Below are 15,569 nucleotides of genomic sequence, written 5' to 3'. Positions count from 1 at the left end.
TGTGACTTGGATTTCACAAACAGATTTTTCTTTTCAACTTCTAAGTCATTTCCCTACTGCTTAAAATTCAAGTGTCTTTTCAGGCATATGTGCTTTTAAATCATTACAGATTGGTCTTGGGAAAGGTCCTTCCAGCACAGCACAGCATAGTCCTATCTAATCAGGGCAGAACAAATGAATGCGGTGGAAAAAGTCTCTGCACCCACAAGGTGGTGATTTTTTTTTTTTTGGTCTTTTGACTTTGTAGCACACAAATCATGTTTTTTGGGAAAACACCTTGCGCTCTTGCCTTAAAATCTGCAAAGTATCTCTCTCCTTGGGTCTTTATACCTCACAGCAAGACCTCTGATGTTTCTTCATCTTCAGATAATAAGCTCGGTTGGCTTCTGGATAGGTGACTTTGGAGAGTGGCAGCTTGTAGATGGCAGAGTTGTTTGTTGTTATTAACAGGAAGGTCAGCGCAGACAAGCAAAAAGACCAGGTTCCTGATGGCACCCCAAACTGCAAAGAAAAATACAAACCACCTATTTACTATGTGTCTGTCTTTCATTTGATCCCCCAGCCCTTGAACAAAACTCAGAGCCAGGCAGCTTGGAACAAGCTTTCTCAAGGAAGTCTTGACTTGGTTTTGCATGGAGACTCTCCCTGGGGAGGCAGGATTTCTCTGAGATCTTGACATTGTGCATTAATCTGCAACATTTAGCAGCTCTGGTGAGAAGGCTGCCTTCTCTTTGTGCATCTGCAGTGGCCTTGGATGGAGATGAGATAAGAGCGGATAGAGATGAGACAGGAGTGGGTACCAGAAGCATTCAGCTTTTCCCGGGCTGTTGTACTGACTGCCTTTTGGCACTTGGGCAAAGCAATTAAACCAAATTTGAGATTTCTTTACACGTGCGGAGGGCCCTTTTCCCAATCGTTTCAGACACAAGGTATAGACGTATAATTATCTCAGAGGTGTTGAAGGCTGAGCTGTGGAAGTTCATGCAAGCTCCAAGGATGAAAAGTGGTGTTGATTGTAAGTGGCCTGTTTCAGTGGGAACCACACCAACCCCCTGGGCAGACTGTGTCCCCTCTCCCAGACCAGTTCTGCGTTTGGCTGGATTGTTCTCTGAGTCTTGGTGTTTGCCTCAGAAGCCAGGAAGATTTACAGTGTTCAAATCTGTCTTTGGACAGAAGACCTTAGCTAATACACTACTTACCACAGACAACATGTTAGTCACTGTTGCTCCCAGGTAGGCACTGAAGAGCGCTGTGAAAAAGAAAGGTAGTTCCCGGTGAGTTCAGTTGCTCATGGAGGAGACCAGCAAGGACAAACATCTCTCACACTGCCTTGGGTAGCTCAACCAATGTTTATGACCATGCCTGGACAGCCCTCTCTTGAAGCTCATTCCTTTGCACTGTGTCCCTTCCAACCTGGAGCTCATTGAAAGGGCAAAACAAAAAAAGAACTGGAGTGATGAAAAATGTGACTACGGAGACAGAGGCTTTTGAAAAATGCACTGACATAGAAAGTATGTAGCTTGATGGATGGGGTTAAATAGGAAAATAACCCTTCCACCCCTATCTCTCCTGCCTCTAGGGCTAGAAGGTGGGTCAATGAGATACAAAGCTAAATCTTTTTTATATGAGCACTGAATGAGCAATAGTTTCACTCCCAGCTCACTGTGATATTGAAATTTCATATGGAATTGCCTTATAAATAATTCTTCAATCATTCTGTGTTGCCTAGCTCATGACTTTGGTATCCATTTCAATAGACTGGGGAAACTGTACTGTCTAACTACAGGTGCAGACTGATCTTGAGCTCCAGTTTTCTCAAAGTTTAGATATGTCCTTCTCCAAAGAAGGAATTTGAGCTGGTATTTATGGTTGGAAAGAACAATATGATTCATCCAGCAATGTCGAATAGACACAATTAATGCCTCAAAACTAAGCATCTAATTTCAAAGACCTTAGTTAATCAACATCTACCGATCGTGTATCTTGTTTTGAACACAGCTCTGGGCTGAAAGCGGAAGCACTGCTTTTATTTTGTCAGCGTACATTACAGCAATGGCTCCAACATCCAGCTCCATCAGTCGTCAGTCTCACCTAAGTCCATCTGCCTGTCTAGAGGTGGCCATCTGGCTTCAGCCCACCTCTAGTATAAATGCATCTTGTCTCACTTCAAAAGGAAATGTGGCAGTAGTAGAAATCCGTAGGGTACGTACCACAGGCAATTGCCAGCAAATGTGTCTGCCAGGTGAAAGCGTAGAACATGCCTCCGATCGCAACGCATGAGAGGGAGCTGTTGTAACCCCACAAGCCAGAGTAGATTTTGCTAAAAGGTGTTGCTAAGCTCAGTGCTGGAAAATAAGTCAAAGATGTGTCATTCCTTGGCCGAAGAGATAAAAGCAGCTGAGAAATGGCATGAATCCAGCTTTTTAAGGGCTCTAGCCCACATACGTACACGGAGTTCCTATTTGTAGTCGTGTTGTTATGGCCTAAGACTAAAGCCACTTCAATCTAATGCAATCACAGCAGAATTTCCCTGGCGCTGCTGAGCTGAATTTGGCCATGCGAATTCAGCAGAAGATATATGAGTGAACGAGCGTATGTGTGAACCTTAAATGTATCCCTGAGGCCTGCACATTCAGACTGATGGCTGTGACTTTTATTAAGCTGCTCCTAAACCCATCAGAATATATCCCGAAATGAAGTATTGCATGATAAAAATTCATTTCAGCCAAAAATACGCTTCTTTCTTCTGAAGATTTCCACCATCATAAAATGAGGTAAGAGAACGGGGAAGTCAATCAAAAGAATTCTTGAAACAGAAGCGTATGTATATATTTTTTTCAAGCAGTCATTCTCCAATGGAAGAAACATTTGTGGCTGTAAGTGCTCCACTTATTGCGGTTCCTCTTTTATTCTCCATGCTTTTATATAAATCTGTGACACAAGTCAAATCCTTACCTGCCAGCATCCCTACTGCTGATCCCATTGCTGCATGCAGACAAATGAGCGGAGAAGAGATAAATAAAGCAATCAGGAAAATACCCCCAGTCCAGGGGTTATCACAGCCATAAACCTGACCCACCCCGACTGGAATGGATTGCAGGAGCTGCAGGAATTAAGAAAAAAAAAAAAAAAAAGAGACGATTTTTTTATCGGCTTTGTAATTTCCTTTTTTTTTTTAAGATATTTTTCTTGGCCAGATTCGTGTTTGGCATTTGTTGGATGCAGTCTCTGTTTCTGGATTGCAAGTGGAAAGTTTGGACACTTCTCAGGAGACAGCAGGGCATTTCCACAGGGTTTCCCCTTTGAAGAAAATGAGTCATGCCTTGTTCCCTAGCCATGAGCTCCTCTGCCAGGTTTTTGCTCTAATATCAAAGGTAAATGTCTTTTGTGAAAGGGTTTGCTCATCACCTTTACACGTGCTGCTGACTTGGCCAGTTTTGCGTGCTGTTATGGAGCATGACAGTGAATTTAGGAAATGGAAGTGCTCAGGTAGGTGATGCCTTTGAGAAGACATTTGGCTCTGAGCGGGCAGATCTGAGGATGGAATAGCCAATAATGGCTTGGCCAGAATTACAAGACTTTACTCAGGTAAGCCTATATCCTCCTTCTACTTATATACCTGAAACTCCCTTGGGATTCACTAGGAATATGAATGCATAAGAGTTGCTGGGTTGGTGGGACAGAGCCCAACTTGGTCACAGTTTAGAGATGGTTTCGAGACACTTTTCCTCAAAATCTTGCGTTCCTCCATGTGGAAAAGCCCATTTATGGTCCCCGTAAAATTATGCGCCATGGTAAATGCTCTTTGAGAAATGTCACTCGTATGGATTGCCGTTTAGTGTCAATTAACTTCCTTTTCTTAATCGCTCCCAGGGAACCCCTCAAAATGGTCCACTGAGCCTTAGGGGAAAGCTATTACTCTAGCATCTATGTTGTTTACCACGCTATGCAGGAGAATAATTTTTTTTTTTTTTTGAAAGGTCCCACTTGAATATTAACTAAAAATATGTGAACATGTGCCTGCACCCAAGTTTGTAACCATTCTTCCATACTAATATCTGCTTGCTCATTTCTAATCAGAAAGATGCAATTTTAAAAACACAGCACACACTAACCTGTGTGCTAACTGGTAGTCTCAGCACAACCCTATCTATGGGGCGCTGATCAGTATACGCACAGTAGCGGGTAATTAGATTCTAGAGGCTCTTTGAAGATTATAATTTCGATCCAACTGTAAATGAAAGATGCCAGATACCAAAAAGATTCTTATTTTCAAGCTATCAAAAATGTCAATTCTTAGGGTAAACTTTTACATTTTGGATAATAGCTATCTTATAAATGCAATTTTGTATTGCCAGGCCATAATGCAGTAACATAAAGGAAGATAATATGATTCTATAGTGGTTTTCTTTGTAAATTGAGCAGGTTGTTATCTTCAGGATGTCCTACCATTGGCATTTCAGCATCTGTCCAGGTGATGTTTGGTGTTGCCGTTGCAGACTGAATGACAGTTGTAGGGAAGAAGAGGTTATGAGGTCCTGATGCAGCCAGGTAGAGGGTCAAGGCCAAGTTGAAAGGCAAGGTGAAAACAGGCAGATCCCACTTACAGAAGACTGAGCCTAAAGCGCTGGTGAAAACAGGGCTGAAATAAGAACAAAATGGTCTCACTAGGAGCTTGTCAGCTAGGCAAAAAAAAAAAAAAAACCCAACAAAAAAACCAACTGCAGGAAATTCACTCTACTTTTTTAAAAAAAAGCTGTTTAATTTCCTCAGTCTTTCTGATAAAATCAGAGATATGCTGGAGTCACTCAGTAAATTTCCTACCCTTCCCAGGGCAGTTAGCAATGTACGGATTCCTGTCGTGTTATGCAATACATGTGGTGAATTTGGTGACCATGAAGGAGCCAAGATCCTCCACTCGTGTGGAGGATCCAGTCATTTAATGGAGTTACTTCCCAGCTCAGTCTCAGTGTTTACTTTTTTTCTTTTAGTACTTGAAGTGGATTGAATTTAGGACACCCGTGTCAGGTCTGAGTAACTGTGAAGAAGGCTGTGTGTCCTTGTTCAAGCTTATGGATCGGGTCATTAGAAGTAAAGGCTGATATCAAAGGTATGCTTATTAAAGTGAGTATAATACCACATGAACTCCAGGCAGACAGATGATATGTGTGGTTTAGCAATCTCCAACTAGACATTTGGGGGCCAAAGTCCAGCTTTCAAAATTTTCGCTGTCCAAATACCTAGCAGATTATGGTGTCATGTATATGAGTAAAGTATTATTAGTTGTTTGTTTTCATTAGCATCAACCATCGTGTCTTGGGACCACTGGACAGCTTCTGTGCCTGGAGAAGTAAATTTTCATGACATTTTTATATGGCGGCTTAAATAGATGAAACACTTGTGGTTGATGGTGGTAGGGAATGGTGAAAATAATGTTCGTCTTGGAAAAAAAAAATGACTCATTACAGCAATATGGCTAACATTTAGGGCGTTGAATTACACATGGTCAGCCATCGATTCTCCTTTTCTCTGTTGGGTTTATTTGTGATTATGTGGATATTTTATTTGTTTCTGGATTACATTCAAGTTTAAAAGTGCAAATAATGATACAGATTTAGTAGCGCATATGTGTCAGTTGTGTTTCTTTTCCATTGCAGTCTGCAAAGTGCATAAAAATACAACAGCTCAGTCTCAGTGTGGGGACATTGGGGCTGGAATAAGAAGCAGAGGAGCCATCCGACTTACCACGTCATGGACACCAGTGCTACCGGCAGTAGGAGCCACCAGTGGTAGTCTCCCTTAGCAGAGAAGACGGCCATGAGCAATCCCACCAAGACCCCGTTATAGCCATACAGGCCTGCTGCTATGGCTGATCTGTGTGAAGGAAATAACTATCTTGAAATCTTCTCCCCTGCGGGTGCTTTGCTGACATCACCCCCTCCCTCCCCATGCAGTTGTGACTCTGTGATGACGACCTGCCAAGGCTCGTGCACCGACCTTCATTTTCACATACTCGAGTCCCATGTCCTCTCAGCAACTACCCCTTCTGCAGTTACGTCCTGTGTCCCCTTGCACCAGATGCAGCTGGTGGGAAGATCTGTCCGGTCCTACCAGACTGGATACATAGCCAGTGAAGGCTAGATACATGCTTTTCATCCATGTCGTTTGTTTAACATGTAAGTCTGCACTGAAGTGACAGTCTGGTTTTGAAGGGAAAAGGATGGACTTACCTGTCCTGACCCAGAATAAGTGCTGTTAAAGTTGAGACAACAGTTCCTAAACAGCCTGTGAGTGTCCACCATGGGTTCTGCACCAGGAAGCCAGCAACTACGATAAGCCCACTGAGGGGATTGTTGACAAACATCACCTGGGATATCCCACGCAGCACCCAGTCAATAAACTGGATCATGAGAGGTTTGTCTGGAAGAGATCAAATTAAATAATAAAAAAAAAATCCCCAAAATACGCAGATGGTACTGATTCAGGATGGTTTTTTTTGAAACTCAGGAAGAGTTTTGGCAGTGGAACTTGGCAGCCCGACTGAAGCAATGAATCAACAAGACTGTAAAACCTGACTGGGATTTATTATGGTCTCTACTGAAGTCTTACAGCTGGAAAGCTGAGATGAACAGTGTGGTTGCCAGAGTCCCGTGTTATAAAGTACCCTGGACCAGATTCATATGAACCAGCTAATTTATGATGTCTGTGCCTCAGATGGCAAATCGTGTGTGTATCCCGTTGCTGATTTATTATGGGGACCAAACACACCTTCCTATGTGTAATTTAACTTCACAGTGGCATTAGCCTTGACAGAAACTGCTCAGCTGAAAGGACAGGGAATGTTATGAAGAATGGCAGAGCACAGAATAACCATCCTGGGCTGTGTTCTGTGGGACTAAATTTGCTTCGTACATGGCATGTTGGGAGGTAAATGTCATCTCAGTAATCCTCAAGATTTAAGCAGTATGTGGATCTCTGCACAAAGCTGATTTTTTTTTCCCTACAAAATGGAAATAAATCAGGGCAGAGGTATTTTCTGTACTACTCCAACTTGAATCGCATTACTGAGAAGTTAGTTATTACTCCTTTGATGTGATTCTTCTTTGGAATCCCCTAATTAGTCACGATGAAGTAGCTTTACCTTTTAGCCAGGCTCCAAATTCCTTCATGTCTCCAGTGATGTACTCAACAGCTCTGCAGACTCTCTTCCCAGCTTTGCTCAGTGGATTCTGCTTTATTGGCTTTCTTTCCCCCTTGGTTTCTATCTTGACATCAACACTGTGTTCCATGTTGATGTTCTGACCCTTTGGTAAAATTCAAGGGGGAAAAAAAAAAGAGACAGTTCATTACAATGCCTCTTACTGATCCCTGTTTACTCTCTACCACATATTATTGCTCACCACATGTTATTTTGGAGCCAGAAAGAGGAAAATCCTTACTCTGAACACCTGATTCTCATGTCTCCGTGAGCACATTCCCTCTTCACGTGCTCTTGGGACCCTGCGCTGTCCTTCCAGAATTTCATGTAGTCATAATTTGAACACCACAAGGAACCACTGAGCCTTGTGTCATAGTATTTTACCTGATTTTAACACTCTGCTCAGCTATACCATGTTTTCTAGAAATCAAGCAGCTCTTGATTTAAAGGGTGACTTCAAGAAGAGCAAGATGGCATTAGAGGACACTGGCTTCACAGAAGCTGAAGCTTACCTCAAGATTCAACTTGTTAGAGATCCACCACATCTAGGAAGCTGCTTCAATGCTTAAGTTTCCTCTGCTGCTTAACCCATATTTCCAGTTTGAATTTAGCCATCAGCCATCAATAATAGGTACCTAAAGTTAGGTTTATAGGTCTCTATGCTGTCACCTATTGGGATCAGTTTAACCTTTCTCATGAGCGTGGGCTTAGCTTGAGGGTTGTTCATGGTGGCTTACTCCATTACTCACATGCATGCATACCTTATTTTTTTTCTCTATTGAGTTGTACTTTTAGCTGCCCCATCTTTAGAAGTACTCAGCACAGATTTAAGAGATTAAAGGCCAAATTCAGAATGCTTGCTTTCCATTCTGCCTTTGTCATGTTGCGGCCTTCTCTCTGCCAGTGGCCCAGTAGGGTGTTAGGTGGTCTGCACTGGCCATTGTTCTTCAGCATAAGACAAGATAGGTGACCACATGTTGGAACCTGTAGTGAGAAACCCTCAGGGACTAATGAAAAGACTTGTTAAATTTAACAGGCACTGTATCAAGCCTTAAATAAGGTAGGGGAGCGTTAGAGGCCAAACAAAGGTGTTTAGGCCTAAATAAGGTGTTTGGGGCATCCATGCAGGGCTGGCAGAGACGAGGTCCCCTATGCGAGACATGCCCTTTGGATAAGGAGCTGCTGGAATACTCTTTGGCACCTCATACAGCTCTAGACAGCTTCATTCAGGCACATGGATCAGAGACTTACACCTAGCTGTAAACACTGGATTTTAAAAACAATGTCCTATAGCCAATTTGTTATTTGTCTAAGGGTCAATTCTCAATATGAAGTCAGCAAATTAAAAACAGTCAAACCTTTCCCTGGAGTGTACTCAGTTTCCTGAAGAGTAGGACTAATTGTTGGTAATTGCTAAGACGAAGAAAACACAAGACAAGGTACGTTGCTGAGTGAATACAGAACCAGAGCTGCATGAGGTCTCACTGGTGAGTAGCAGCTTGTGCAAGAAGTAAAGAATTTAGGTTGGGAGTTAATAGTCTAAATAGGATGATACAAACACGTAAGTATTGGAGTTAGTCCTTGACTCACTTGCAACTTCAGTAAAAGCCTTCTCGGCAGCTGGGGAAGAGAATCCATACTTCAGAAATACAGGTGCTGAGTACTTAAGCTAAAGCAGCCTCACCCCTGGGCATCACACTTGCAGACCCAGACACGTGGTTAAGCAGCTCTGAGTCTGTGTAGGGGAATGGCTGGTTAATGTACATCCTGGCCAGTTTCTTACTGTATGTTATTAGAGGGCTGATGGTGACATTTCAGGAAGTAGTAAATATTTGCACAAATAATAAATAGGCATTTTCTGCCTTCTGGAAGGGCCCAGCTAATGTAAGGATAGGTTCCACATGAAAGAGGCTGAAGACAGGACCAGTACGTAGAAGAGTGTTGAATTTGACTTTGTGTAGGACACAAGGGCAAGGAGTTTAACTAGAGGAGGAGGAAAAGAAAAGGATGAGAGTGTTGCTAGGGAGGGTGTCTCGGTGCTGGAAGGCTTTTTCCTGGCTCAGTTATAATTCATTACCTTGATTCATTAACCTTCGCTTTTCTCATATTTTATTCTGAAATAATGGAATAAGTGAATTGGATGCACTTTCAGTTAAATCAAGATTTCCAGCCAAGATAAATGCTCTTCATTTGGTGAAAGTACATTTACATTTTCAATTTAAAGAATCTTCCTCTATATAACTTAGGCTTTCTCTGTTGCTAATCCATAAAGTCAAGGGCTGTTGCATTTGCAGAGTGATGTTGTGTGTCCTGTGCTAGCATGCCCGATATGTTTCCGTGCATGCTGAGAGAGGAGCTGTTTGCACCGCAGGAGTCTGCGGCGTGGGATGTAATGTGCATGTGAGGAAGTATCAGAGTCACTGTCTAGTCCACTCACACAGTGGAGAAGAAAATGGGTCAAGTTGGAGGCCCTAATTCATCAAAACTTGATGAATTGCTTTGCCATAGGATGGCACTTAAGTGCATACTTAAGGCAGTGCTGTACAGCGCAAGTCTGAGACTGCAGAACTCCTTTGCTCTGGGTTTTCATGGGCAGAAATGAAGTCAGCTCGGTGCACTTGGCACGGCAAAAAGACCAGGTGAGTCACTTCCACCAACTTGGCTTGAATTTCACCCCTGATGAAGGCTGCATCAGTGCCCTGCGTACCTGTTCTTCCAGAATATGCGAAATCACAGTGACTGGGGGGTGATCATGGGTACCTTCTGGCCTCAGCGCTGGTCAAACTCACGTTCGTTATGTCCCTGTTTATCAACTGATGTGTCTCTCTAGAGAAGGTTCACATGAACTTCGGTTCATCTTTCCTATCAGCTTATATCCCAATATATCCTATCCTATATATCCCACCTATATATGCTAAAGGAGAAGGAAATCATTACGAAATGCCCCCATCACCTGTAGAGCAGCCTGCTATGTAATGGGTAGGCCAAGAGCACTCTTGGTTTCAGGTGAGGTCTTCACGACACCATAAAGAACCAGATCCAGCCCCATTGTCTTCACCACCGCCCCAAATCACATCCCAGGCGCTGTGTGAGGGCTGCCTCCTGTGTGCGGTGGTTCGGCTATAACCACAGGCCTGGGGCTTGTCCCGTCTGTCCAGAAACGCAGAGCATGGAGGACTTGCACTACTTCTATTTAGTTGTCCAAAGAAAGTATAAAGGAGCAGCGAACCACTTGGAAAAGGGCACCCGCAGAGAATTTTTTGGGTAATTTTAGTGATTTTTGGCATGGTAAGAAGCAATAGCTGCCATATATGCTCAGATTAAAGGTCTGCTAACACATTACCTTGTTTTAGGGAGTAGGTGATAGCAGTCATTTTAAGAAAGGACAGAAGACATGGAGATGTTCAGAGACTTTTAAGACAGTGGTGTTTTTGAATTTCAATTCAAGCTGAAGTGTGCACGTTCTGGTGGGAATTGCATGAAGGGCAGTCTACAGCAGGACTTTTGAAGACCTGCTATTGAAGTTACGTTAACGTGCAGTTTTCAGTCAAAGTGGGCTTTTTTTCTTGGTGCACGAAGGAAGGAAACGGAAATAATTGTGAAAGGACTATTCTGCTGGAACAGACTGCTTGGCTCCTGCAGGGGGGCAGGATTTTTAAAATATTTTTTTATTCCTTATTTCTATTAGTCTGGGAAAGTGTTTTTTAATCTCAGAGTCTTAACTAAAGACTGTGTAAGTCCTGCTCGCAGACACACGGCTTGAAGTGCACTGCTTGATCTCATGTATGCTCTGGAGAGGTGCTCCAGACAAGCGTTTGGTAGGAAATGCAGTGCGGGCTCCTGATGCTGGTGTGTAACTGGTGTGATACAGGAGCAGCAGCAGGACCCAGGCAGAGCGAGTTTGAATGTGATTTTCATCTCTGTGGTGCAAGGACTGATTTGTGCTCTGCTGCAAGTGCAGAGGAACTATTTAAAAGTGTTTTCCCATGGTGTAGTGTGGAAAGTGAGAGCTAGATTTGGGGCACTGCTGCTTTTCCCCAGTGATTCCAGATGTTTGCGGCCTCCCTTTGCCTAGATATCTTTGTGCTGTTGGATAATATCTCTCTGCCATCCTCGCTAAGAATGCTCACGTAAGCAAGAAGGAAAGTTTTGCAGCTAAAAGTATATAAATACTTTTGTATCAGCTATGAAATGGAACCCGTGAGAATAGAAAAGAAAAAAAAGAGATGTTTCTCTTGCATGAAAATGAAATCATCACAGGGCGAAGCAGCTAATCTATTGTTTTTTTTATCATCTTTTCAGAGTTAATAAATGTCCTGTAGCAAAGCACTGATGTTGTGCAACTTTGTGTCTCCCTAAATCAATTTCTCTACCGCTTGTGTACACTTCTTCCATGTCACGCCATACCTACGGCATCTCAGTAATGCCTCGTTAAAGCTGCGGCGAAGCAGACTCCGTGCTGGTGCTGCGCTCCTGCAACATCTGGCCTGCAAATACTTTTTTTTTTTTTTATTCACGTGCTGAAATGGAGACAAGCCTGGTCACACACTCGTTATGTGTTACGCACGGTAAGAGTGGTGCTGTGCTTGCAGCTGGGAAAGGAACAGAGGCTTTTATTTGGCTAATTATTTTAATACGCCCAGGTAATAGTTATTTCCAAGCTGGTGCCTTGTGTTGCTAGGTGTTGGGCTTTTATCTCTGAAAATGCAGCAAAGTTATCTAGTACGTTCTCTTCTTTCTGGAATTTTCCTCTCTCCCTGGCAAAATTCAAGTTACTCTGTAAATCAAGAAGGTTTAAATTACTGTGTGGTATTTATTTGTCCAAGGAGCTGCTACCGCACAATTACAGTCATTGTATCTTGCATTCTCTGAATTGTTGCTGTGAAGTGTGCGGGCAGCCAGCTCTGTGTGCAGCATGTTTTTAGAGGAATTCCTGCATCCAAGTACAATAGGAGGAAAGGGCCAGATTCTCAGCGACTCTGATTCCAGCATAGCCCGTGTAATGTTACCAGGGGTTTAGTAAAGCTGGATAAGTGTAGTGTTGTGTTATGTATAGGAACGCACGCATGCACAAGCGCACTCCCCAAAACGAAGAGACTATAATGCTCTTGACCCTCACGGGAAAAAAAAGTTCGGGTTTTCCCATAGAAGATACATTTCAAAGCATTAGTTCAAAAGAAAGCTTATCCCTTAGATTCAAATATTCATTAAGCCCATTCGCAATTCAATTTTCAGAGATCTGTCTCTTGGGGACAGAGAAATCCAGAGATACTATCACATTAACTGTATATTATTACTATCTGGGCATTTTTCATTTTGCAGAATAGAAAGGCAGTAAAAGGAGATGTTAAAGAGTTCCAGAGGTTTTTTTTTTCTTTTTTTTTTTTTTTTTCTTTAAAGGTTCAGCCAACTGGGCTAAGCAGTACTAATAAATCCTCACCCTGCTGGAAAATTCTCAATAATTGAAATTCTTGTGACATTCCCTAACCTCTGTGCTCCTCTTGAGCCTTAGCTGCTCTCACTCAGGAGGACTGATCAAATGCTGTTTGTTAGGTGGTTTAGGGGAGAAGAAAGATCCAGGTAAGCCAGTAAGTCAGTAACAGGGTGCATGTTTATTGCTGTACATTAAAAGGAACGAACAGAGCGCTCTTACCTCTCCGATGAGTTCAGAGGTAGCTGTTGCTTTGCTGGCTAGGACAGAAGGAAAGCAGGCCTGAGAGAGCGGGGAAAAAGAAAATGCCCCACCAGCTTATATAGGCTAGCATGGCTCCTCTCCTGATATTACTAATTAGTTTGTTTCTCCTCCCACTCGGTGAGCTCCAAGCAAATGTTACGAAGGTTCCCTCTTGAATTCTCCACCTTTCCTCTTGCTCTGTCCTTGGTCTCTTGCCAACAGCCTCTCCAAATGTCCTCTTCCCTGCTGCTTTTTTTTTTTGTTTTTTAACTAACTCGCCTTTAACTCTGTCTTTTCTCCTCCTCCTCTGCTGCTTAAAAGGACTCAAGGCTTCAAAGCAGACTCTCGGCATACCTGAGCTCGACCTTTCCAGCATTATTCTCCTTATCCAAGACAGCTCAGCATCCTGCCCTCTCAAAACGCTGACCTGGGAGTGTGCATCACAGCGTGTCGTGTTCAGCAGCCTGTCGAGTTTTCCTGTTTCTGGGGAGTTTTCGGAGGCACTATTCTGTTAACACACCGGAGTGAAGGACCTGGTGACCTTCTGTTATTTAATTGCTTTATATCAGTTATTTCAGAAATTCAAGGGGTATTTTTCCTTCTTTTTTTAACCTAGCCTCCCTGGCTTGATGGAGTAATCTGGAATACCAGAAGCGTGGCATATTTGAGAGGTTTATAAGGATGTGAAATTACTGTGAAAGGCAGAGAAGAGGCTGGAGAGGGAAGTCTTGAGAGAGTGAATTATAGGAGAAAGGGCAGAGAAAAAGCTAGCAAACTTAAGGAACCTGTTAGGCTAATTTAAACCACAGTTTAATTCACTTTAGGACTCTTTTACAGTCATGGCTTAGAGAAGCAACCCTGCAACTTCACCCGAGTGCTGGAGCGAATGGTTCGTTGTTGAAACGGAACCCATCTAGCTTTATGACTTTGCTTCCTCCAGCCCTGTGGAAACAGCCTCAGCATCTACGTGAGCTGGAGCGACGTTATTCTCACTGTGTTCATTCCCAGGGTGTCTCTTTTTTGATGGAGATGTTTTTAACAGGAGACTGGATTTTTTTGCTTTCCCCCTAAGAGTAAGGTATCTGATAGCGCTTGTCAGCTTAGCATTGCTGCATGAGCAAGGCTTCCTCTAATCAAACAGGCACCAGCCCTTGTGAGTGAGCCAGATGCTGCCGTCCACTGACTTTGCACCCAGTAGTACATGTTACGTGAAATTTTGCAGGGGAAGCTGCTTCACTCCAGCGCAGTAAAATTTTTTTCCCTTTACCGTTAATTTCTCCTTGGGCTGCCTTTGCTTTCTCACTGGTAAAATGAATCCTTGCATCTCAAAAGAAGGGAAATGCGTCGGGTAGTTTGGATGGGAGATCCTCACAGGGAATCTGATTGGATTGAGTTTTAGACTTCACATCTCTCGTGCTTCAGGGATGCTCCGGCCTGGCCTCAAGTCATTTAAAACAGCATCTTTTCTGCTCTCTGTGAAAGGGATGCAGTGCAGGGGCCAGGCAGGATTCGCTGTCGGGCTGTGCTGCCTCCATCTGCGGGGCGGTGGGGTGGCTATTTCCTCCAGGGAACCAGATTCAGGACCGCCCTGTCCGATTCTGGCGCTTTAATGAGGTTGTTGACACGTTGGAGGGGATTCACAAAAAAGCCACTGGCTTGCAGGTCTGTGATGGATGTCTTGAAGCGATGCTTTGTTTAGATTATTGGAGCTGGTTAATAAGTAACAGGATCACAGCCTGCTGATGCCTACGTGGGAATGAGGTCCCTGGCAGCAGCCTGCTCTGTGAACTAGAGGCAGAGCAGTGATGATCTCCACTGCTATGTGATGGGTTCACTGGATCATAGGTGCAGCCGACTATGGGGAGGGTTTAGCTACTGCAGCATTTAGGGAATCCCTAAATTTCCAACAATTACCTTCTGAAAAGGCCTGGGCCGGATCCCAGTTGGGGTGCTGGAGTCAGGTGCAGGAACGCCTGCCCGCGGCTGTGTGCCTTAGACGGCCAAAGCACTCCTGGTTGCCTGAGGACTGAGATTCCCTATAGGATTGGTGCAGAAGGGTGGGAATGATAGAAAACCCCCCAGGTGTAATTCAATCCATGCCAAGTCAGGTGCCTATCGCTAACCTCCAGTGCTGGGCACTCAAGACTCCTGTCTTTTGGCCTTTGGGCTTCAAGGTGGGAAGACTAAAACAGCAGAGGCCATTCCTTGTCAAAAGGATCAAGATGTGCCATGTGCCTGTTATGTAGCTGTCGGGTACCATCTGCCTGGGAGTGGGCCGTGAGCTCTGGGTAACCATGTAATGATTACCCAGTACAAACTGAGCGTGCAGGTAACACAGGTGACTAGCGAGTTGCCTCTTGGTTTTAGGCATGTGTGAAGACCACTTGGTGCTGAGGACAAGGCAGCTGGGGTTGGTGTCTGGCAACTAAGTCCTGTGTGATTTTAGGAGGGCTGAATCTATGGTTTAACTCATCAGCTCTCTGCCGGCGAAGCTGGTTGATGCGTTTCGTCGGCCTGCTGTGCTCTGTGGGAAGGTAGCTCTGAATGCCCCTTGGACGGAGCCCAATGGTTGACATGGTCAGAAGCGGGGTTGGTGGTTGGATCCCAACCAGACTTAGTACCTGAGCTGTCCCAGAGAAATGCCTGAATGATCCCTGACTGTGTCAGCTCGCCAGGCAGGAGCTGTCTAGCTGTGTT

At 43.9% G+C, this 15,569-nt stretch overlaps 1 protein-coding gene across 1 annotated transcript; it reads right to left on the bottom strand.

Annotated features, from left to right (window-relative positions):
* Positions 1–324: 324 nt before the first annotated feature.
* LOC127027153 (urea transporter 2-like) lies at positions 325–12,893 on the bottom strand. The gene is made up of 9 exons (XM_050912689.1): positions 12,852–12,893; positions 7,142–7,304; positions 6,231–6,420; positions 5,746–5,874; positions 4,450–4,642; positions 2,956–3,103; positions 2,211–2,345; positions 1,200–1,249; positions 325–501 (listed from the first exon to the last, which is right to left on the bottom strand). Exons 2-9 carry the CDS (start codon positions 7,287–7,289, stop codon positions 325–327), a joined length of 1,170 nt encoding a protein of 389 aa, XP_050768646.1. The 5' UTR covers positions 7,290–7,304; positions 12,852–12,893.
* Positions 12,894–15,569: the final 2,676 nt, after the last annotated feature.

This window comes from Gymnogyps californianus, chromosome Z, assembly GCF_018139145.2.
Source record: "Gymnogyps californianus isolate 813 chromosome Z, ASM1813914v2, whole genome shotgun sequence".
Taxonomy (NCBI): domain Eukaryota; kingdom Metazoa; phylum Chordata; class Aves; order Accipitriformes; family Cathartidae; genus Gymnogyps; species Gymnogyps californianus.
Note: the sequence above shows the minus strand (reverse complement) of the source record. Positions and strands in the feature narration are given on the sequence as shown.

Bases quoted from the DNA above. Each gene is read 5' to 3' on its own strand.
- LOC127027153 (XM_050912689.1), bottom strand. From the start codon at position 7,289: ATGGAACACAGTGTTGATGTCAAGATAGAAACCAAGGGGGAAAGAAAG. The intron at 4,643-5,745 runs GTAAGTCGGATG...TTCTTATTTCAG, and splicing joins GCACTGGTGTCCATGACGTG to CCCTGTTTTCACCAGCGCTT. The intron at 502-1,199 runs GTAAGTAGTGTA...TTTTCTTTGCAG, and splicing joins TGACTAACATGTTGTCTGTG to TTTGGGGTGCCATCAGGAAC.